The sequence below is a fragment of the Durio zibethinus genome, chromosome 11 (genome assembly GCF_047325235.1).
Source record: "Durio zibethinus cultivar Kanyao isolate XHJ-2024 chromosome 11, ASM4732523v1, whole genome shotgun sequence".
Taxonomy (NCBI): Eukaryota; Viridiplantae; Streptophyta; class Magnoliopsida; order Malvales; family Malvaceae; genus Durio; species Durio zibethinus.
In genome coordinates, this window is record NC_143172.1 from 2,453,894 (window position 1) to 2,478,843 (window position 24,950).

Genomic DNA, 24,950 nt, shown 5'->3' on the forward strand with positions numbered 1-24,950 from the left:
AATTTCAGACCCCTAGCCTTCATGCACTGATCTGTTACCATATACATCTGTTGGATATTTGAATGAAAGTGATGATTTTTGAAAGGGATATATGATCATTTGGTCACTTTCTTCAATTTTTCCTTAGGCTTTCTACTTTGAGATGGTAATTAACTCTCATTTCTATTTTGTATTCAAGCGGTTAATTTAATTTTATAGCATTGGACAAAGAATTTGCATTTGCATGGAATCAGAGTTGATATTTATTTTACTTGTCTACCCCTTTTGCTGTCTTTCTGTTTTGATTTTCTTTGTAAAGGTTAGTATTCCAGCGTAGTGATAGCTAGCCAGAGAATTGAAAAAGCTCAAGAAAAGCCAATCGACCCCTTTAATTGGCTTGGTCTTTTACCAGGGTTGAAGGGTTTTTTATTCTGATACAAAGTTAAATTAATGGGAAGGGAAAGAAGAAAAGAAAGCCTGAACTAGTTCGGATCAAAGAAGTCGAATCAAATATCAAGATTTCATGGGTAGACTCTTTTTTTCGTAATTTTTTTTCTCTTTTATTTTCTTGAATTTTTCTGTCAAAAAAAATTTTCAAGTACCGTTCTAATTTTTTTTTTTTCAAACAAAGAAGGGGTATTATGTGGGAAGCACATGGCTGGCTAAGTTAACAGGTTTTTTTTAACAGAACCGTAACGGTAGAATTTACTTGCTCAGTCCATTAGATTTTAAAAAAAATATATGGAGTAAGACGCAAAGGTTTACACACAGCATGTATAGCAATACTTACTCGAATGTTGATCATACAACATTAATGTTTAGTTCCCAAACAAAATGAATTTTTTCCTGCCTGGCATACTCATTCAGCTTCTATTTGTTTACTGAAACAAATCAGGCTCAAACACTTGAAAACTTTTAGTGGATGCCAATCCTTTCTCTTTTCCACATTCCAACGAAAACCAATTTCTGCCTTTACAATCACTTGTTCACAGCTTACATCCACTATGTACTCTCTTAGCCCTGCAAGTTTAGAAAAATTAATTTCCTTTACTCCATCAAAACATATATATATATATATATATGAATCATATGACTGGTTAATTCCTACCAGTCATTTTAGAAATGACTTGATAGACTTTCTTTCGACATTGAACGCGCATCCCATGTTTGCAGTCATCACTATTACCTGAAACTGAACATTAACCAATGTGATTTCTAAATAATTGAAATTAACACTAGACAGCAATAGTTTCATGTTCAATTGGCATTGTTGCAATATAGTTGGGGATCAAAAGAGTCATTCGTTTATTACATGGTAATTGCATATATCTTCTATCTTCCTTGCAAAAATAAATAATCTATGCTGATGAGTATGCTGAACCTTAATTTTCTTCAGATCATTTCTTCTGGTTTTCACTTTCTGACCATCTGAAATACAGAATAAACTTCATTTGTACATACACGTTTCACAATTTAGGACAGTTTCTTATGAAATTAATTAGCCTTTTACATGCATGTTCTTCTCAGAGCTGTTAAGAGGAAGGTCTTTGGTACAAAAAATCATTATAAAAACATCACAATAATGGATGAAGCATCATTAGGAGAGGCTGCATAAATCTGCCATGGATTAATCAAATCAAGAAAACCGAAAAGTTCTGTAATACCAAAAATATCGTTCCAAAGAGGAGAGATACAAGCTAAAGCAAGATAACAATGATACAGAACCAAGAAACTAAAAATATGGAGATTGATGAAGCAACCACGAATTCCATGGCTACGGATTAGATATAAAGAAAGGGTCCCAGGAAACCTACCGAGGGAAGTGCCAGATCCTCGAAATGTAAAAAAGTGTTATTATTTGATGTAACCATTCCAATAAAATCAGTACCTTGCTCTGCTTCTTTAAACTGATGATGATGATGTGCTTCCACTTTACCAGTTCCCTCCAATGAACTTTCTCCTCTACCAAGTTTCATACAATTTTACAACATATCTATTTGGCTTCAAGCAATCAACCCTTCAGAAGAAACTTATATATTTATACTATTATAAAATTGTTTCCTTAGGCAGTTAGGCAATCACATTCTACTTGGATTTCTAGTATGGAGATGCTTATTAACTCTCATTTCTTTAATTTTCTTGGTATATTTGAAATGTCTTTTCCAGACTATAGCACAGTACGTAGTTGTTCTTGCAGATGCAAGTTAGGCTGATGACACCTGTTGTTCTGCATTGTTTGTATTCAACAAAAAAGAATATCTGTTCTCTTAACCCTAAATTTTTTATTCTAACTCCTTAAATTACCCATTGTTAATCTGAATTAATTCTCAACCCCAACTAAACTTAATGATTAAAATCTCTTTCTTGCATCTCAGCTAAATTTTGTCCACATACTCTTTTTAATTAACTTTTTGCCTGTTATTGATTTTTTTTTATCGAACTTTGTAAATCTAATCAATTTTTTAAACATAATCTTAAAACTTGTACCTGTTTATATGTATATATTTAAAAATCTTACAAGTGCCTATTTCAAAAGCTTGAACCAAACCAATTAATCCAACAATGAAAAATAAAATAAAATTCAATTATATTATATATTATTTTAATCCAATTAAATTAATAAATTCAAAAGTACAATTTATATATGTTTAAATATTTATCAATCATATATAAGTTGTATATTTTAATTAATACAATTAATCAATTATAATTATATATACCTTACCTTACGTACGGTACGAGTTAAAGTTCTACGAGTAAACTTATTAAATGAATCACAAAACGGTTACAACCGATTTGGAGCGTTGATGATCCCGTACCAGCACAGCACAGCACAGCGACTGTCACCTACACACTCTACCAATGAAAATTGGACAACGCATCAACACGCTCCTTCATGTAACTGAAACTGATAACAGAAAACGAAGTAAACGGTTTCCTGGTTTGTTGAGCAGTTAAAAACAGAAAAAGGGTTTTAGGACTTTTTGATCTTCTTTTACTATAAACCCTAATCCCATTTGCAGTTTTTTTTTTTAATTTTTTTTATCGAAGCTCCATTTATTGGTTTCCAGTTTCCACTCGGTCCATTTTGTTTTCCACGATGGAAGAAGATCGAGAAGATCACATTTTTGCTAACTGCTATCTTGTGAACAAAAGGCTGACATGGATGGAAAAGAGGGAGAAGCAGCTTTCACTATCAAATCGCAACCTCCAACAAGTAACGCCGTCAACTCCTCCTCCTCCGCAACTAGACCGAATCAGTGAATTACCTAATGAAATCCTTTACCACATTCTGTCCTTGATGCCCATGCAAATGGCTATCCAAACCAGCGTCTTATCAACGAGGTGGCGCCACCTCTGGAAATACACGCGCGTTGTTGATTTCCACACTTTACCTTTCTCTTTTTGGGAGATTGTTGACTACGCTCCCATTAGCCGCTCCTTGGACCTCATTGAATCTCCAGCTATCGAATCATTTACCGTCGTTGGCCACGTTGGCCTCTTTTCTCTGCCCCATATAAGCAAATGGGTCGATTTTGCACTCTCCAAAAACGTCCATATTTTGAGGATAGGTCTCATGTCTGCTTTTCCTACGACGAGATTCTTTAAGTTGCCAAATTCCTTTTTTACCAAGCACGGTCAAACTCAAATGCTGGAGGTTCTTTTTTTAAGCTATATTGACTACACACCACCTCCTGGGGTGACTTTTTCTGGTTCTGGGTTTGCTTCCCTTCACACACTTGTTCTTGCAAAATGTTATCTTGATGACAGGACCGTGGAGTTGTTTCTTCTTGAATGCTTGGTTCTTGAAGTTTTGGTCCTTGATAGGTGTGTGGGGCTAGCTAATGTCAACATTAGGGGTCGAAATCTTAAGCTGCAACATCTTGCTTTCAAGTGGTATAACTGTAATGATGGGGAGTTTAGGTTATTAGACGTTGATGCTCCAGGTCTTTTAACCTTGATTTACTCGGGTGACTTAACCAAAATTCGTTTGAAGAACTGTCAGGAATTAGGGAAAACAATCCTGCTAGGGAAGGAAGAACTAATTAATGAGGCAAACATTGACCACATTAGAGAATTGATCAATCAAGTCACTCAAGTGAAGACTTTGGGTTTGAATACTCAGTTTCTTGAGGTACCCTTTTTCTGTCTTTCCATATATACCCGGCCCTTTTTCCCGATCCTGAATTTAATTTCCATGTTTCATCTTCTTTACCATTTTTGGTTTGTTGGATATTTGTTTCTGATAAATATTGATATTGATATTGCTTGGTATAAGTTCGTGGCGAAAGAGTACTACATGAACGGCAACCCAATATTCTTAGAATTCGAAAATCTTGAGCATCTGTTTTGGTACGGTTCATTGTGGTCTCCAAATGATGTTTGCAACCTTGTTTCCTTCATAGGGAATTGCCCTTCTCTTGAGGATTGTGCAATAGATGTAAGTTCTGGACTTATTAATGAATTAACATAGTTAGCTTACTTGGTTGTTTAATTCTTGAAATACTGCTTTCTTCTATTACCTGTCAAATGAATTTACAGTTTCGGCAGCAATGTTGGCCTGCATTCTGCTCTATCCTACGGGGATATTATGTGAAACCTGAATTTGTCGAGGTGGAGTGTGCACCACATCATCTGTTTCATCGAGGATGTCTGAAAAAGCTCAAATCAATTATGGTGATATGCTTTTCAGGATTTGATGGTGAAATGATGCTGGTGAGGTTGTTGTTGGAAAAGGCTGTGAATCTTCAAAAACTGGAATTGCTCTGGCGGAATCATCCTAGTTTCATGTCTGACAATGTGTTGCAAAATATTGTTTGTACCTCAGACGAAGCCCCAGATTATGTAGAGCATTTGCAGGAAGATTCGATTAAAGAAAAGGTCAATAGTTATCCCAAAGCTTCTCGTGATGCCCAAGTCCAATTTACTCGCATATGGGAATTCCGCGACTGGTGAGTACTAGAGGACTCTTAAAGGGTTTTGCTCGCTTATTTTATTAGCAATATTTCAATATTTATTGCATACTGTTTAAGTACTTTGTTTTGGAGATGCCTTAATTGTTGGCAAACGAATTACTGGAACCACATGCAGGGACAATTGAATCCTAATTAATGGTTAGTAGTTTAATGATAGTAACATTCTTTTCAATTATGATTTCAGGTATGGTAGTTTTGGCGTTTAGAACAGTAATACTCACAAGAGACAGACGGTTTCAAAACTCTATATATGATTCAATTTCAACAATATTAAAGAAGTGATCTGGCCATCTGGATACCTGGTGTTTCCTGTTCTTCCTTTATCCACCTAAGTGTAGAAACTAAACCAGACAACTGTTTTAGTACTTTCAACTTTACATATTAAGCATGCGCGACGATTAGCAGAAATGTATGAATTTCAGACCCCTAGCCTTCATGCACTGATCTGTTACCATATGCCTCTGTTGGAGATTTGAATGAAAGTGATGATTTTTGGAAGGAATATATGATCATTTGGTCAATTTCTTCAATTTTTCCTTGGGCTTTCTACTGTGAGATGGTCATTAACTCTCATTTCTAGTTTGTATTCAAGTTGTTAATTTATTTTTATAGCATTGGAAGGAGAATTTGCATTTGCATGAAATCAGAGTTTATTTATATTTTACTTGTTTACCCCTTTTATTGTCTTTCTGTTTTGATTTTCTTTGTAGAACTTTGTGTTCCAGCGTAGTGATGGCTAGCCAGAGACTTGAAAAAGCTTAACAAAGGCCAATTGACCTCTTTATTTGGTTTGGTCTTTTACCAGTGAAGGGCTTTCTATTCTGATACAAAGTTAAATAATGGGAAGGGAGAGAAGGAAAGAAAGCCTAAACTAGTTCTGATCAAAGAGGTCGAATCGAATATCAAGATTTCGACTTTTTTTTTTTTTTTTACATTGTTTTCTCTTTTATTTTCTTTTTCAAGCACCGTTCTAATTTTTTCTCAAAGAAACGGGTATTTTGTGGGAAGCACGTGACTGGGGTTTTACATATTTTTTAACAAAACCTTAAAAGTAGTATTCACTTGTTCAGTCAATTAGATTAAAAAAAAGAATGGAGTAAGATGCAAAGGTTTATACACAGCATGCATAGCAATACCTGCTCGAATGTTGACCATACAACATTAATGTTTAGTCCCCAAACAAAAAGAATTTTGTCCCGCCAGGCATACTCAATCGACTTCTATTTGTTTACTGAAACAAATCAGGCTCAAACAATTGAAAACTTGCAGTGGATGCCAATCCGTTCTCTTTTCCACATTCCGATAAAACCCAAAGTCTGTCTTTACTATCACTTGTTCACTGCTTACGTCCACGATGTACTCTCTTAGCCCTGCAAGTTTAGAAAAATTAATTTCCTTTACTCCATCAAAACGTATATATATATATATATATATGAATCGTATGACTGACAAATTCCTACCAGTCATTTAAGAAATGACTTGAGAGACTTTCTTTCGACATTGAGCGCATCCCATGTTTGCAGTCATCACTAAGACCTGAAACTGAACATTAAGCAATGTGATTTCTAAATAATAGCAATTAACACTAGACAGCAATAGTTTCATGTTCAATTGGTGCTGCAAAATCCATCCTCTTTCGTGACAGTGTGTTTCACCGTAAGTAGAAGTATGATAAGTTTTATCCTAGGAATAAAACCCAAAATCCTGGTTTAGAGACATTCAGCACATGGATTATTAACTTGAGGAACGTCTGTTGGTAGTTTAAAATATGGTGTATCCCACATTGAGTAGAAAGATCACTTATATATGGTTTAAATTAAATTACTTATGTTATTTAAGTAATTGAGTTAAGTATTGGAGTGGGTCAAATCATTTGGGCTTATTAGGAGTTTTTTTAGTGGGTTAGACAATTTTAAAAAATCAAAGACAATTTTATTGAGTTAAGTATTGAATTTTCAATAACTAATGATAAACCAATCATGGACCAAATGCACAAGTTGTAAATTTTGGTTTCTAAGTTAAGTGAGCTAAAAATTAAAGTTCCTGATTCACTTCAAGTTGGAGCTATTTTGTCAAAACTTCCTCATTCTTGGAATGGATATAGGAAGAAAGTTCTGCATTCAATAAATACTTTCACTATTAAAAAATTTCAGACTCACATATAGATTGAAGTAAAAAATCGTGCAAGAGATACACTCTTTCTTGGAGGTTCCAATGTGAATTATGTGAGTGGATAAAATTCAGAAAAAACTCACAAGTCCTTTGGTAAATTTCAAAATAATTTTAAAGTCAAGAAGAATGGATTTAAGAAATCCAAATTTAACAAGAATAAAATGTGTTTTCATTGTGGAAAGAAAAGACATTTGATTAAAGATTACAAATTTAAAAATGCTAAAATTAAGATTGGTTCTAGTTCTGAAAGCAAGGCAAATCTGGTTGAGCAAGAAATTAATGAACTTGTTGCAATGATGACTGACATGCAAATTAGAATGATCACCGAAGTTCATATGGCTACTACAAATAAATCATCTGATTGGTGACTAGATTTTGGTGCAACAATTCATGTTTACAACAACAAAGAGCAGTTCAAGACTTATGAAGAATGCAAGAGACCAGAAAGCATCCTTATGAAAAATCATGTTCCTACCAAAGTGATTGAAAAAGGAACGGTTGAATTGAAATTCACCTCAAGATAAAAATTAACTTTACTTAAAGTTTTTCATGTTCCTGAGATTAGAAAAAACTTTGTATATACAAATCTATTATGTAAGAAAGACTTTAAGATTGTACGAGAGTCTGATAAAGTTATAGTATTCAAAATTAGTGTATTCATTGGAAAAAGATATTCCAATAATGGTATGTTTAAACTAAGCATTGATAAAATAAATAATATTTCTGCTTATACTGTTGAGCATTCTTCTTCTTTATGGTACGCTAGATTAGAACATTTAAATTATTAATATATGAATCATATGACTAAGCATGGCTATATAACATATCAAAAAAATTATGACATTAAATGTGAAATCTGTGTCAAAGCAAAAATGACTAAGAAACCTTTTCCTAAGGCTGAAAGAAAGACAGAATTATTAGAACTCGTACATTCTGATATTTGTGAGTTAAATGGTTTATTAACAAGAGGAGGAAAAATGTATTTTATAGCATTTATAGATGATAGTTCTCGTTATACTTTTGTGTATCTAATGAGAACAAAAGATAAAGCTTTTGATAAATTTAAATAATATAAATCGGTTGTTGAAAATCAAAAGGAAAAGAAAATCAAAAGGAGAAGAAAATCAAAATTCTTCGAACTGATAGGAGTGGCAAATATTTTATAGATTCATTTTCTCTTTTTGGGAGATTGTTGACTACGCTCCCATTAGCCGCTCCTTGGACCTCATTGAATCTCCAGCTATCGAATCATTTACCGTCGTTGGCCACGTTGGCCTCTTTTCTCTGCCCCATTTAAGCAAATGGGTCGATTTTGCACTCTCCAAAAACGTCCATATTTTGAGGATAGGTCTCATGTCTGCTTTTCCTACGACGAGATTCTTTAAGTTGCCAAATTCATTTTTTACCAAGCACGGTCAAACTCAAATGCTGGAGGTTCTTTTTTTAAGCTATATTGACTACACACCACCTCCTGGGGTGACTTTTTCTGGTTCTGGGTTTGCTTCCCTTCACACACTTGTTCTTGCAAAATGTTATCTTGATGACAGGACCGTGGAGTTGTTTCTTCTTGAATGCTTGGTTCTTGAAGTTTTGGTCCTTGATAGGTGTGTGGGGCTAGCTAATGTCAACATTAGGGGTCGAAATCTTAAGCTGCAACATCTTGCTTTCAAGTGGTATGACTGTAATGATGGGGAGTTTAGGTTATTAGACGTTGATGCTCCAGGTCTGTTAACCTTGATTTACTCGGGTGACTTAACCAAAATTCGTTTGAAGAACTGTCAGGAATTAGGGAAAACAATCCTGCTAGGGAAGGAAGAACTAATTAATGAGGCAAACATTGACCACATTAGAGAATTGATCAATCAAGTCACTCAAGTGAAGACTTTGGGTTTGAATACTCAGTTTCTTGAGGTACCCTTTTTTTGTCTTTCCATATATACCCGGCCCTTTTTCCGGATCCTGAATTTAATTTCCATGTTTCATCTTCTTTACCATTTTTTGTTTGTTGGATATTTGTTTCTGATAAATATTGATATTGATATTGCTTGGTATAAGTTCGTGGCGAAAGAGTACTACATGAACGGCAACCCACTATTCTTAGAATTCGAAAATCTTGAGCATCTGTTTTGGTACGGTTCATTGTGGTCTCCAAATGATGTTTGCAACCTTGTTTCCTTCATAGGGAATTGCCCTTCTCTTGAGGATTGTGCAATAGATGTAAGTTCTGGACTTATTAATGAATTAACATAGTTAGCTTTCTTGGTTGTTTAATTCTTGAAATACTGCTTTCTTCTATTACCTGTCAAATGAATTTACAGTTTCGGCAGCAATGTTGGCCTGCATTCTGCTCTATCCTACGGGGATATTATGTGAAACCTGAATTTGTCGAGGTGGAGTGTGTACCACATCATCTGTATCATCGAGGATGTCTGAAAAAGCTCAAATCAATTATGGTGATATGCTTTTCAGGATTTGATGGTGAAATGATGCTGGTGAGGTTGTTGTTGGAAAAGGCTGTGAATCTTCAAAAACTGGAATTGCTCTGGCGGAATCATCCTAGTTTCATGTCTGACAATGTGTTGCAAAATATTGTTTGTATCTCAGACGAAGCCCCAGATTATGTAGAGCATTTGCAGGAAGATTCGATTAAAGAAAAGGTCAATAGTTTTCCCAAAGCTTCTCGTGATGCCCAAGTCCAATTTACTCGCATATGGGAATTCCGCGACTGGTGAGTACTAGAGGACTCTTAAACTTTGCTCGCTTATTTTATTAGCAATATTTCAATATTTATTGCATACTGTTTAAGTACTTTGTTTTGGAGATGCCTTAATTGTTGGCAAACGAATTACTGGAACCACATGCAGGGACAATTGAATCCTAATTAATGGTTAGTAGTTTAATGATAGTAACATTCTTTTCAATTATGATTTCAGGTATGGTAGTTTTGGCGTTTAGAACAGTAATACTCACAAGAGACAGACGGTTTCAAAACTCTATATATGATTCAATTTCAACAATATTAAAGAAGTGATCAGGCCAGCTGGATACCTCGTGTTTCCTGTTCTTCCTTTATCCACCTAAGTGTAGGAACTAGACCAGACAACTGTTTTAGTACTTTCAACTTTACATATTAAGCATGCGCGACGATTAGCAGAAATGTATGAATTTCAGACCCCTAGCCTTCATGCACTGATCTGTTACCATATGCATCTGTTGGAGATTTGAATGAAAGTGATGATTTTTGGAAGGAATATATGATCATTTGGTCAATTTCTTCAATTTTTCCTTGGGCTTTCTACTGTGAGATGGTCATTAACTCTCATTTCTAGTTTGTATTCAAGTTGTTAATTTATTTTTATAGCTTTGGAAGGAGAATTTGCATTTGCATGAAATCAGAGTTTATTTATATTTTACTTGTTTACCCCTTTTATTGTCTTTCTGTTTTGATTTTCTTTGTAGAACTTTGTGTTCCAGCGTAGTGATGGCTAGCCAGAGACTTGAAAAAGCTTAACAAAGGCCAATTGACCTCTTTATTTGGTTTGGTCTTTTACCAGTGAAGGGTTTTCTATTCTGATACAAAGTTAAATTAATGGGAAGGGAGAGAAGGAAAGAAAGCCTAAACTAGTTCTGATCAAAGAGGTCGAATCGAATTTCAAGGTTTTGACTTTTTTTTTTTTTTACATTGTTTTCTCTTTTATTTTCTTTTTCAAGCACCGTTCTAATTTTTTCTCAAAGAAAGGTGTATTTTGTGAGAAGCACGTGACTGGGGTTTTACATATTTTTTAACAAAACCTTAAAAGTAGTATTCACTTGCTCAGTCAATTAGATTAAAAAAAAAAATGGAGTAAGATGCAAAGGTTTACACACAGCATGCATAGCAATACCTGATCGAATGTTGATCATACAACATTAATGTTTAGTCCCCAAACAAAAAGAATTTTGTCCCGCCAGGCATACTCAATCGGCTTCTATTTGTTTACTGAAACAAATCAGGCTCAAACAATTGAAAACTTGCAGTGGATGCCAATCCGTTCTCTTTTCCACATTCCGATGAAACCCAAAGTCTGCCTTTACTATCACTTGTTCACTGCTTACATCCACGATGTACTCTCTTAGCCCTGCAAGTTTAGAAAAATTAATTTCCGTTACTCCATCCAAACATATATATATATATATGAATCGTATGACTGGCAAATTCCTACCAGTCATTTAAGAAATGACTTGAGAGACTTTCTTTCGACATTGAGCGCATCCCATGTTTGCAGTCATCACTAAGACCTGAAACTGAACATTAAGCAATGATTTCTAAATAATAGCAATTAACACTAGACAGCAATAGTTTCATGTTCAATTGGTGCTGCAAAATCCATCCTCTTTCGTGACAGTGTGTTTCACCGTAAGTAGAAGTATGATGAGTTTGATCTTAGGAATAAAACCCAAAATCCTGGTTTGGAGACATTCAGCACATGGATTATTAACATGAGGAACGCCTGTTGTTAGTTTAAAATGTGGTGTATTTCACATTGAGTAGAAAGATCACTTATATATGATTTAAATTAAATTACTTATGTTATTTAAGTAATTGAATTAAGTATTGAAGTGGGTCAAATCATTTGAGTTTGCTAGGAATTTTTTTAGTGGATTAGACAATTTTAAAAAATCAAAGATGGCTATTTTGGCAGTTAGACATTTGGCTTGTTTAGTAAATAGATTTAATTTTTTTAATCTTTTATTATTATTATTATTATTATTATTATTATTATTATTATTTATTTCGAAATATTATTGATTCTAAATAAATATGTTTGAACAGTGAAAAACATGATTGTTTAAATAAAATTTATTTAAACAATAAAACATGACTATACAAAATGTTATGACTTTTTAAATTGGCTTGATTGATCACTATTCATTTATTATAAATAGATCTTTCTGCCTGACAAATTTCACTACTTCTGATTTAGAAAGTTTTAAGGCTTTATTGTATCCTATAGGCATAATTACCTTTAAGTTAGTATTATTCACGCCTCAAAGTCATATTTAAAGGCAATTATGGATACTACATCTACTATTGTCCCTACTACTGCTATAGATTTGGAATCAAGCATGACGGTTCATTTTCAAACTTAAGATGTAATCAGATTTGATCATTTTAATGTATCAAACTACACTAAGTGAAAGGATAAAATGGTTTTTCTATTGACAGCATTGAAGATGTTTATATACTTGATCCAAATTTGGAACCAATTCTAAAATCAACTCATAAAGATTCTGATGTTATTAAGGCAACAAGAAGCAAATGTGAAGAAGATGAACTAATCTGTCGAGGTTATATTTTGAATTTATTATCTTACCGTCTATATGACTTATACATAAATATGAAAACACCAAAAGATATGTGGACTGCTCTTTAACATAAATACATGAATGAAAAGAAAAGTATGAATAAGTTTTTGGCTTTGAATTTTCAATAACTGATGATAAACCAATCATGGATCAAGTGCACAAGTTGTAAATTTTGGTTTCTAAGTTAAGTGAGCTAGAAATTAAAGTTCTTGATTCACTTCAAGTTGAAGCTATTTTGTCAAAACTTCCTCCTTCTTGGAATGGATATAGGAAGAAAGTTTTGCATTCAATAAATACTTTTACTATTGAAGAATTTTAGACTCACATACAGATTGAAGCAGAAAATCGTGCAAGAGATGCACTATTTCTTGGAGGTTCCAATGTGAATTATGTGAGTAGACAAGATTCTGAAAAAACTCATAAGTCTTTTGGTAAATTTCAAAACAATTTTAAAGTCAAGAAGAATGGATTTAAGAAATCTAAATTTAACAAGAATAAAATATGTTTTCATTATGGAAAGAAAGGACATTTGATTAAAGATTACAAATTTAAAAATGCTAAAATTAAGATTGGTTCTAGTTTTTAAAGCAAGGCAAATCTGGTTAGCAAGAAATTAATGAACTTGTTCCAATGGTGACTGACATGCAAATTGAAATGATCACCGAAGTTCATAGGGCTACTAAAAATAAGTCATCTGATTGGTGACTAGATTTTGGTACAACAATTCATGTTTGCAACAACAAAGAGCAGTTCAAGGCTTATGAAGAATGCAAGAGACCAGAAAACATCCTTATGAGAAATCATGCTCCTACCAAAGTGACTGAAAAAGGAACGGTTGAATTGAAAATCACCTCAAAATAAAAAACAACTTCACTTAATGTTTTTCATGTTCCTGAGATTAGAAAGAATCTTGTATCTGTAAATCTATTATGTAAGAAAGACTTTAACATTGTAATAGAGTCTAATAAAGTTATAGTCTCAAAAAATGATGTATTCATTGAAAAAAGATATTCCAATGATGGTATGTTTAAACTAAGCATTGATGAAATAAATAATATTTATGCTTATATTGTTGAGCATTCTTTTTCTTTATGGCACGCTAGATTAGAACATTTAAATTATCAATATATAAATCATATGACTAAGCATGGCTATATAACATACCAAAAAAATCATGACATTAAATATGAAATCTGTGTCAAAGCAAAAATGACTAAGAAACTTTTTTTTAAGGCTGAAAGAAATACAGAATTATCAGAACTCATACGTTCTGATATTTGTAAGTTAAATGGTTTATTAACGAGGGAAGAAAAAAGGTATTTTATAATATTTATAGATGATAGTTCTCGTTATACTTTTGTGTATCTAATTAAAACAAAAGATGAAGCTTTTGATAAATTCAAATAATATAAATTGGTTGTTGAAAATCAAAAAGAGAAAAAAATTAAAATTATTTGAACTAATAGGGGTGGCAAATATTTTTCAGATTCATTTTTTCTTTTTTTGTGAAGATAATAAAATTATTCATCAAAAGATAACCTCTTATGCACCCCAACAAAATGTTTTAGCTGAAAGAAAAAATAAAACCTTGGTTGATATAATAAATAGTATGTTGTTAAATGCTAAACTACCTTTAAATCTTTAGGGAGAAGCACTTTTAACAGCATGCCACATACATAATAGAATTCTTTCAAAAAAATTCTTAAAGACACCATATGAACTTTGGAATCATGACAAAAAATTAAATTTGAATTATTTTAAAATGTAGGAGTGCATTGCCTTTTATAAATACCTTATCCTCATAAATCAAAATTAGGACCTAGAGGTATTAAATGTATTTTTGTTGGTTATGCACAGAATTCAAAAGCATATAGACTTCTTAATTTAAATACTAATATTATTGTCGAATCTATTCATGTAAAATTTTTTTAAAAATAAGTTTATATATGATACTGAAATTGATATGGAGGAACAAATTGAAATGATTTTTACGACTGAAAAAAAAAGTAATGATTATGTTAAAATTAGAATGAGCAAAAGAACTAGAAAAGAGAATCTTTTGCCTTCTAATTTTGTTTCTTCAAATTCTATAGTATTCATAGTAGAAGAAAATAAAACCAATTCTACTAAATGTAGATGAAGACACTAAAACATTTAATAAAGTTATAACTTCAAGAGATGTTACTTTTTGGAAAGAAGCTATTAATGATGAAATGGACTCAATCATGTTCAATAATACATAGGTCTTGATAGATTTACCTTCAAGTTCTAAACCTATAAGATGTAAATAGGTGTTTAGAAAGAAATATAATACAGATGGTTCTATACAAACTTTTAAAGCAAGATTAGTTATAAAAAGTTTTAAACAAAAAAAGGCATAGACTATTTTGATACATATGCTCCAATAGCTAGAATAACATCCATTAGAGTTCTTATAGTTTTGGCTTCCATTTATAAACTACATGTGTATTAAATAGATGTTAAGACAACCTTTTTAAATAGTGACTTAAAGAAAAAAGTATACATGGAACAACCAAAAGGTTTTATTCTTCCAGGTAATGAGAATAAAGTTTGTAAATTAATTAAGTTACTTTATGGGCTAAAGCAAGCTCCTAAACAATGGTATGACAAGTTTGATTCAATCATAGTAGCCAATGGTTTTAAACATAATGGAGCAAATAAGTGCATTTACTCAAAATTTACTAAAAAATATAAAGTTATAATATGTCTCTATATGGATGATATGCTAATTTTTAGTACTAATATGATTGGCATAAATGAAACCAAAAGGTATCTGATTTTTAATTTCAAAATGAAATATCTAAATAAAGTTGATACCATTCTGGGAATTAAAATTAAGAGATATAATAAGGGTTTCGTTTTTAATCAAAGTTATTATATTGAGAAACTACTTAATAAGTTTAAATATCTCAATATAAAAAAAACCAATACTTCATATGATACAAGTATAAAGTTAACAAAAAATCAATGTTATATAATTGCACAACTTGAATATACTAAAACTATTGGAAGTATTACGTATGCTATGCATTGTACTAGGTCAGATATAGCTTTTACTATTTACAAGTTATCAAGATATACAAGTAAGCTTAGTATAAGTCATTAGAAAGTCATAGGAAGAGTTCTAGGTTATCTTAAAAGAACTAAAGATTTTGACTTATTTTATTTTGAAGATCTAGCTATTTTTGAAGGGTATTTAGATGCAAGTTGGATCACTAGTATAAATGACAATAAATTCATTTCATGATGGATGTTTACTTTTGAAGGTGGTACAATTAGTAGGGCATCCAAAAAATAAATTTGCATTTCATATTCAACTATGGAATTTAAATTTATAGCTTTAGCTGCAGCAGACAAAGAAACTGAATAGCTAAAAAATTTATTAATGGATATAAAGTTGTGGCCACAATCAATGACAATCATTTTTTTGAAATGTGATAGTGAAACTATTATGTCTGGAGCTCATAATGAAATTTATAATAAAAAATCTAGACATATTAGTCTAAGACATGATTATATTAAAGAATTGATAAAAAATGAGATAATTACCATCATATATGTTTAATTTACCAACAACTTAGCAGATCCTCTTACTAAGGTACTACCTATAAATTTGGTAAGAAGCACCAGAAGTGGAATGGATTTAAAATTCCTTTTCGACACTAATAATGAGAACCTAACTTTGAATTAATAACCTATAATTACAAAGTTTAATCCGAAATAACAAGTTATTGTTATATGTCTGTAAACACTAGTCAACCCATTCTAAATATTTAGAATACTATTGTAAGCCATTGCGTTAATGAAGGATGAGATTGAACTCTTAATGGAGTTTATAATTAAATGTTAATGGAGACATAAATAAGAAACTCCACCTATATAAACATAAAAGTGGTGTCGCTTCAACAAGAAAATTGAAAACTTTTTTATAAATGTTTATGAATAAGGATAAAAACATGGCTATAATAGTGTTAAAGTGATTATAAACCTCTGATTTTTTTATTAAATAAGTATTATATGTGCTATATCTTTAATTTTAACATTAGGAGTTGGGGTTTAATCTACGGACATTGTCAACTTTATTATAATTCGAAGGTATATATGCTAATTGAAGGTTTAAATCGAAAGATAACTTCTTGTATTCATAATATTTATTTGTGTAAAAAGTTAAAGATTAAACATCAATATCCTAAACTAGTCGGAGATTATTAGTAGTTTAGAATGTGGTGTATCCCACATTGAGTAGAAAGATCACTTATATATGGTTTAAAAGAAATTACTTATGTTATTTAAATAATTGAGTTAAGTGTTGGAGTGGGCCAAGTCATTTAAGCTTGCTAGGAGTTTTCCTAATGGGTCAGACAATTTTAAAATGTCAAAGATGGGCACTTGGACACTTGGATTTGTTTGGCAAATAGATTTAATTTTTTTAAATTTATTAGTATTATTATTATTATTATTTATTTCAAAATATTATTGATTTTGAATAAATATTTTTGAATAGTGAAAAACATAATTGTTTAAATAAAGTTTATTTAAACAATTAAATATGACTATATAAAATGTCATGACTTTTTGAATTGGCTTGATTGATGATTGTTCATTTATTATAAATAAATCTTTTTACCTGACCAAGTCATTTAAGCTTGCTAGGAGTTTTCCTAATGGGTCAGACAATTTTAAAATGTCAAAGATGAGCACTTGGATACTTGGGTTTGTTTGACAAATAGATTTAATTTTTTAAAATTTGTTATTATTATTATTATTATTATTATTTATTTCAGAATATTATTAATTTTGAATAAATATTTTTGAATAGTAAAAAACATAACTGTTTAAATAAAGTTTATTTAAATAATAAAATATGATTATATAAAATGTCATGACTTTTTGAATTGACTTAATTGATGACTGTTCATTTATTATATATAAATATTTTTACCTGACCAATTTTACTATTTATGATTTAGAGAGTTTTAAGGCTTTGTTATATTCTAAAGACATAATTGACTTTATGATAGTGTTATTCATACCTCAAAACCATATTTTCTTATTTCTTACTATTTTTGTTTGTCTTAAATTTACTAACAACGCCAACCTGAAAACTGTGGCTGGTGTTCATATTGGGGATGATTATTTAATTACCGCAACAAATATTCTTCATGCATTCTATCCAAGCATTTGTATGGTAATTTTGGAAATGTTTCTCGGCAACGAGCAGAAGATGGTGAAGGTGGAAACTCTGATAGTGACATAGTGCTCTGGGATAATGATGTCCACGGTGCCTAAGAAAATAGTAAGCAGGACTTCATGGACCTTCTATTTCATTTTATCTCTGAGGGAACTGGTTGCTGGAGTTGCCCGGACCCATATGAGGAATGGTAAGATGACGTAAGTTTTATGGCGGCACCGACATCTAACCATTCCTCTGGCTATGACGGGGAATATTGAAGGAAGAAAATACTAGTTTAGAAGAAAACTCCTGATCCCGTACCTGCACAGCGACTGTCACCTACGTACTCTACCAATGAAAATTGGACAACGCATCAACACGCGCCTCCATGTAACTGAAACTGATAACAGAAAACGAAATAAACGGTTTCAAGGTTTGTTGAGCAGTTAAAAACAGAAAAAGGGTTTTGGGACTTTCTTGATCTTCTTTTACTATAAACCCTAATCCTATTTGCAGTTTTTTTTTTTTTATCGAAGCTCCATTAATTGGTTTCCAGTTTCCGGTTTCCAGTCGATCCATTTTGTTTTCCACGATGGAAGAAGATCATGAAGATGACACTTTTGGTCCCTTTCATTTTGTGAACAAAAGGCGGATATGGATGCAAAGGAAGAAGAGGCAGCTTTCACTCTCCCATCGACACCTCCAACAAGCAACGCCATCAACTCCTCCCCCTCAACTAGACCGAATCGGTGAATTACCTGATCACGTCCTTTACCACATTCTGTCCTTAATGCCCATGCAAATGGCTATCCAAACCAGCGTCTTATCAACGAGGTGGCGCCATCTCTGGAAATACACGCACGTTGTTGAATTCCACACTTTACCTTTCTCTTTTTCGGAGAGTGTTGACTACGCTCCCATTAGCCGCTCCTTGGACCTCATTGAATCTCCTGCTATCAAATCATTTACTGTTGTTGGCCACGTTGGCTACTTTTCTCACCCCCACATAAGAGAATGGGTCAATTTAGCACTCTCCAGAAACGTCCATACTGAGGGTAGGTCTCATGTCAGCTTTTCCTTATTGGACGAGATTGTTTAAGTTGCCAGAATCTCTTTTTACCATTAATGGTCAAACTCAAAAGCTGGAGGTTTTTGTTTTAAGCTATATTGACCATACACCACCGCCCGGGGTGACTTTTTCTGGTTCTGGGTTTGCTTCCCTTCACACACTTGTTCTTGCAAAATGTAAACTTGATGACAGGACTGTGGAGTTGTTTCTTCTTGAATGCTTGGTTCTTGAGGTTTTGGTCCTTGATAGGTGTGTGGAGCTTGCTAATGTCAACATCAGGGGTCCAAATCTAAGCTGCAACATCTTGTTCTCAAGTGGTATAAAGATAACTATAATGATGGGGAGTTTAGGTTATTGGACATTCATGCTCGAGGTCTTTTAACCTTGATTTACTAGGGTGACTTAACCAACATTAGTTTGAAGAATTGTCAGGGAATAGGGAAAACAACCCTGCTAGGTATCGAAGACCAAATTAATGAGGCAAATATTGACCACATTAGAGAACTGATCAATCAAGTCAACTCAAGTGAAGACTTTGGGTGTGAATTCTCAGTTTCTTGAAGTACCTTTTTTTGTCTTTCCATATATAACCGGCTTCTTTTTCCTGATCCTGAATTTAATTTCCATGTTTCATCTTCTTTAACATTTTTTATTTCTTGGATATTTATTTCTGATAAATATTGACATTGATACAGCTTGGTATGAGTTCGTGGCGAAAGAGTGCTACATGAAGGGCAACCCAATATCCTTAGAATTCGAAAATCTTGAGCATCTGTTTTGGTACGGTTCTCCGGGGTCTTCAAATGTTGTTTACAACCTTGTTTCCTTCATAGGGGATTGCCCTTCTCTTGAGGATTGTGCAATAGATGTAAGTTCTGAACTTATTAATGAATTAACATAGTTAGCTTTCTTGGTTGTTTAATTATTGAAATACTGTTTTTCTTCTATTACCTGTCAAATGAATTTACAGTTTTGGGAGCAATGTTGGCCTGCATTCTGCTCTATCATACGGGGATGTTGTGTGAAACCTGAATTTGTTGAGGTGGAGGGTGCACAACATCAGCTGTATCATGGAAGAAGTCTGAAAAAGCTTAAATCAATTATGGTAATATGCTTTTCAGGATTTGAAGGTGAAATGATGCTGGTGAGGTTGTTGTTGGAAAAGGCTGTTAATCTTCAAAAACTGGAACTGCTCTGGCGGAATTATCCTAGTGACTTGACTGACAATGTGTTGCAAAATGTTATTTGTATCTCTTACGAAGCCCCAGATGTTGTAGAGGATTTACAGGAATATTCGATTAAAGAAAAGGTCAATAGTTTTCCTTAAGCTTCTCGTGATGTCCAAGTCCAATTTACTCACCAATGGGAATACCACGATTGGTGAGTACTAGACGACTCTTAAATGGTTTTGCTCGAATATCGAACTTATAATATTAGCAATATTTCAATATTTATTTCATACTATTTAAGCACTTTGTTTTGGAGATGCCTTAATTGTTGGAAAATGAATTACTGGTACCACATGCAGGGACATTTGAATCCTAATTAATGGTTAGTAGTTTTAATGCTAGTAACATTCTTTTTAATTATGATTTCAGGTATGGTAGTTTTGGCGTTTAGAACAGTAATACTCACAACAGACAGACTGCTTCAAAGATATATATATATGACTCAATTTCAACAATATTAACGGAGTGAACTGGCCATCTGGATACCTGGTGTTTCCTGTTCTTCCTTTATCCACTCAAGTATAGGAACTAGAACAGACAACTCTTTTAGTACTGTAAACTTTACATATTAAGCATGAATGACAATTAGTAGAAATATATGAATTTCAGACCCCTAGCCTTCATACACTGATCTGTTATATACATCTGTTGGATATTTGAATGAAAGTGTTGTTTTTTGGAAGGAATATATGATCATTTGGTCAATTTCATTAATTTTTCCCGCGGCTTTCCACTGTGCTTTGTAGTTTGGACTTGGTAATTAACTCTCATTTCTAGTTTGTATTATAGCATTGGAGGGAGAATTTGCATTTGCATGAAACCAGAGCTGATATATACTTTACTTGCCTACCCCTTTTGTTGTCTTTCTGTTTTGATTTTCTTTGTAAAACTTAGTATTCCAGCGTAGTGATATCTATCCAGAGACTTGAAAAAGCTTAACAAAGGCCGATTGACCGCTTTAATTGGCTTGGTCTTTAACCAGTGTTGAAGGGTTTTATATTCTGATACAAAGTTAAATTAATGGTCAGGGAAAGAAGAAAAGAAAACCTAAACTAGTTCTGATCAAAGATGTCGAATATTGAATATCAAGATTTGATCGATAGACTTTTTTTCTTACATTTTTTTTCTCTTTTATTTTCATATTTTTTCTGTCAGAAAAAATCAAGTACCTTTCTCATTTTTTTTCTCAAACAAAGGGGTAGTTATGTGGGAAGCACATGGCTGTCTAGTTTAAAACATTTTTTAACAGAACCTTAACGGTAGTCTTGCTCGATGTTAAAAAAATGGAGTAAGATGGTAAGGTTTACACACAGCATGTATAATAATTCCTGCTCGAATGTTGATCATACAACATTAATGTTTAGTCCCCAAACAAAAAGAAATTTGTCCTGCCAGGCATACTTAGTCAGCTTCTATTTGTTTACTAAAACAAATCAGGCGCAAACACTTGAAAACTTGCAGTGGATGCCAATCCTTTCTCTTTTCCACATTCGGACGAAACCCAAATTCTGCCTTTACAATCACTTGTTCACTGCTTACATCCACTATGTACTCTCTTAGCTAGCCCTGCAAGTTTAGAAAAATTAATTTCCTTTACTCCATCAAAACACACACACACACATATATATATATATACACGAATCATATGACTGGTTAATTCCTTCTGGTCATTTTAGAAATGACTTGATAGACTTTCTTTCGACATTGAAAGCATCCCATGTTTGCAGTCATCACTATGACCTGAAACTGAAGATTAAGCAATGTGATTTCTGAATAATTGAAATTAACACTAGACAGCAATAGTTTCATGTTCAATTGACACTGTTGCAATATAGTTGGGGATCAAAAGAGTTATTTGTGTATTACATGATAATTGCATATATCTTCTATCTTCCTTCTGTAAACTTCATTTGTATGTACACGTTTTTCAATTTAGGACAATTCCATATAAAATTAATTAGCCTTTTTCATGTTCTTCTCAAAGCTGTTAAAAGGAAGGTCTTTGATACAAAAAAATCATTATAAAAACATCACAATCATGGATGAAGCATCATAAGGAGAGGTTGCATAAATCAGCCTTACATTAATCAATCAAGAAAACCAAATGTTCTATATCACCAAAAATATCGTTCCAAAGAGGAGATATAAGCTAAAGCAAGATAACAATGATGCAGAACCAAGAAACTAAAAATATGGAGACTGATGAAGCAACCAAAAATTCCATGGCTGCAAACTAGATATAAAGAAAGGGTCCAGGAAAACCTACCGAAGGGAGTGCCAGATCCTCGAAATGTAAAAGAGTGTTCTTATTTGATGCAACCATTCCATTAAAATCAATACCTTGCTCTGCTTCTTTAAACTGATGATGATGATGAGGTGCTTCCTCTTTACCAGTTCCCTCCAAATGAATTTTCTCCTCTACCGAGTTTCGGAAGAAACTTAGATATTTATTCTATTTGAAAAAATGTTAAGCTGCTACTAAGAAAATGAGTTCAACTTCGTTCCGTCAGCATTACGATTTCAGATAATATTCCAGGCACTCTTCTTAATGATAGTTTAACTACCCTAAAATTATACTTTTGAAGTCCTTGGCAGGAGCATATTGTTTGACGACTTTGTCTTTAGCTTTGTACCTGGAACAGGGGAGATGGGATGGGACCATAGCTTATCCCATTTTAAGTATAAACGGATGAATAAATAAAGACATTTAGACTTGAATGTTTGTTATTAGAACTGGTCAGTATTGAGAGGGCTTGTTCAACTAATTTTTGGTTATAATTTTGGCAAATAAACTTCATACATGTTATAGCTTGCACATGCTTGCAAGCTACTCTATACAAAGTCAGAACAGATACATGTTATCATTCAATCAGGAGTTCATCTTTCAAGCATCTTGATGGATGCATCACATGCACAAAGTTCATACCTAACTCCTGAATTTATAGAATCTAAAGTTTGATACCAATATCCACAAACAAATTCTCAATACGAATAGCTTTGAACTAGGATGTCTAGAAATTGGATCAATAATTGATTATTCAAAACGAGTTTCAAAATTTTTTTTTTTTTAGGTAAAATCGTGTCTCTGAGTATTAACAATTCACAACTGAATGCAATGCAAATACAGTTAGTTATGTTTATATCACTGAAAAAACAAATTGTGTTCGTTGGATGTCTCTCACTTTACCATCTAGTTTCGTTAGACAAGGACTTTAAAAATGTTAAAAGGAAAACTGTTACATAGGAATGCAATATAATACATTATAAAAATGTCAAATTTTGTAAGGGGGATAAAAATCAAATAATGGGTAGGGAAGAAAAGATGAAAGTTAAAAGAGCATGGTATAAGCCTAGGAAAACAAAACCATGATCTCATCCATCTGCCTAGATATGGACGGAATCAAGTACTAAACTACAATTGAAGTACAATTCTACCAATGATGCTAAAAAACATAAACATGCTCCTACAGGGTTTTGAAGCATGAAGCATGCAGTGATAAAAGAACATAGAAACACCAAACCATTTGGGTCAGAACTAATAAGGATGGAAATTGCCAATATTTGGCAACTACAAAATCAAGCTGCATTTTTTCAACATCCAACTTAGTAATACAAATTTGATGAAGAAAATGATAAATTTTCACTTATAAACATCAAAAGTAGATATTGCAAAATATTTAGTTAACCTAAATATTAAATAAATTCGGAATGCAGATGTAACAAATATCAAAACGACTGTTAGCCCCACAAATTCAAACAAGTCTATAATTGAAATATTTGCAAACATTACATTACTAAGCTTTAGCTTCTGCAAGCTCACCTCCTAGAAAACCTTCTATCCATCAAAGTCCTATTTGTTTTGCTCTTCTCTATTAACAATGTTCGTTCCCTCTCCTTTTCCCGCCTCTCCCTCTTCAAACGTTCTTCCCTCAATTCTTCTAATGTCTTCTTCCCAGTTTTCCTTTCCTCCTTCTGCACTCTTTCTGATGCATCATTTCTACTCTCCTCCTCAACATCAACATTCCGCTTCTCCAGGTACCACGGCAACTTAACTCCCTTTCCAGCAATCCCATAACCCAACCTATACTTCTCATCTTCTGGCGTCACAATCTTGGGTGCCACCTCCTCTTTCTTCAATTTCCTCCTCTTGAACCCATCTTTCTCAGCAGCCACTTCCTTCTCCAAACCTTTAATGGGGTCAAAGATCTTAATCCCTTCAAAGAGATTAATGTGACCAGATTTGGGTTCCGATTCAACAACCTCCACAGGCTCAGCAGCAGGCTCAGAATCTCCAGCTTTATTTAATGGAGCCAAGCCACGAGCAGTCCGAAGCCGCTCAAGACGGAACTCAGCATCCCTTTTTCTTGCCTGTTCACGCTTAAGCTGCTCTTCTTTAGCAGCAGCTTCTTCATCTTTCCGGACTTTCTCTCTGTTCTCATAGTTATAAACATTCCAACGTTTCTGGGGTAAAATATTTAACCCTCCATGGCCTCCCATAGCTACTCAATTCAAGATTTCACCTGAAAATGATTATGCGTATAGTTTAGAATTTCAAAATTGAAATTTGGGGTAACTATAAAACCTAATTTGGAAACTGAAAATTTGATAAGGAACAGGAATTTCAGACTAAAATGCAATTGGGTTATGAAGCAAATTGAATTTCAATACCAAGAAAAATCAGATTGAATCAGGGTTTTAATTATTTTATTGGGGCTTACAATTATACCTAATTCATTGTCTTGGCCTAATAATGCTACGAAGATTCAAAAATCGAACAAAGAAGAAAACAATTGATCGACAAATTCCAAGAATAAGATAGCTTCCTTACCTTTTCTGCAATTTAACGCTAATTAAAACAAGGTCACCTTGCTTTGCGAGTAGACCGAAACAGAGGAACCCAATTTACAACAACGAAAGTGAAAAGTAAAAACACAAGAAAACCAGGATTTTGGAGGGTGAAATCGCCAAAGAAGGACGTTGTTAAT

At 33.0% G+C, this 24,950-nt stretch overlaps 2 protein-coding genes and 1 pseudogene across 8 annotated transcripts; 1 reads left to right on the top strand and 2 right to left on the bottom strand.

Moving 5' to 3' along the window:
• Positions 1–838: 838 nt before the first annotated feature.
• LOC149515978 (uncharacterized) lies at positions 839–1,890 on the bottom strand (annotated as a pseudogene).
• A 951-nt stretch (positions 1,891–2,841) lies between these two features.
• Positions 2,842–5,161, top strand: LOC149515979 (FBD-associated F-box protein At4g10400-like). The gene is made up of 5 exons (XM_089768694.1): positions 2,842–2,920; positions 3,051–4,114; positions 4,259–4,420; positions 4,522–4,931; positions 5,140–5,161. Exons 1-5 carry the CDS (start codon positions 2,842–2,844, stop codon positions 5,159–5,161), a joined length of 1,737 nt encoding a protein of 578 aa, XP_089624820.1.
• A 16,101-nt stretch (positions 5,162–21,262) lies between these two features.
• LOC111291184 (uncharacterized) lies at positions 21,263–24,950 on the bottom strand. 7 transcript variants are annotated; one of them, XR_016346176.1, is made up of 4 exons: positions 24,794–24,949; positions 23,786–24,485; positions 22,232–22,383; positions 21,263–21,531 (listed from the first exon to the last, which is right to left on the bottom strand). XR_016346176.1 is itself a non-coding variant. In XM_089767661.1 (4 exons), the coding sequence occupies exons 2-3, from the start codon at positions 24,460–24,462 to the stop codon at positions 22,353–22,355; spliced, it is 708 nt and encodes a 235-aa protein (XP_089623787.1). In that variant the 5' UTR covers positions 24,463–24,485; positions 24,794–24,949; the 3' UTR covers positions 21,263–21,531; positions 22,306–22,352. The 7 variants fall into 7 exon arrangements, 6 of the variants coding, with proteins under 6 accessions (XP_089623787.1, XP_022738543.1, XP_089623786.1 ...); XM_089767661.1 differs by having other exon boundaries at positions 22,306–22,383; XM_022882808.2 differs by lacking the exon at positions 22,232–22,383.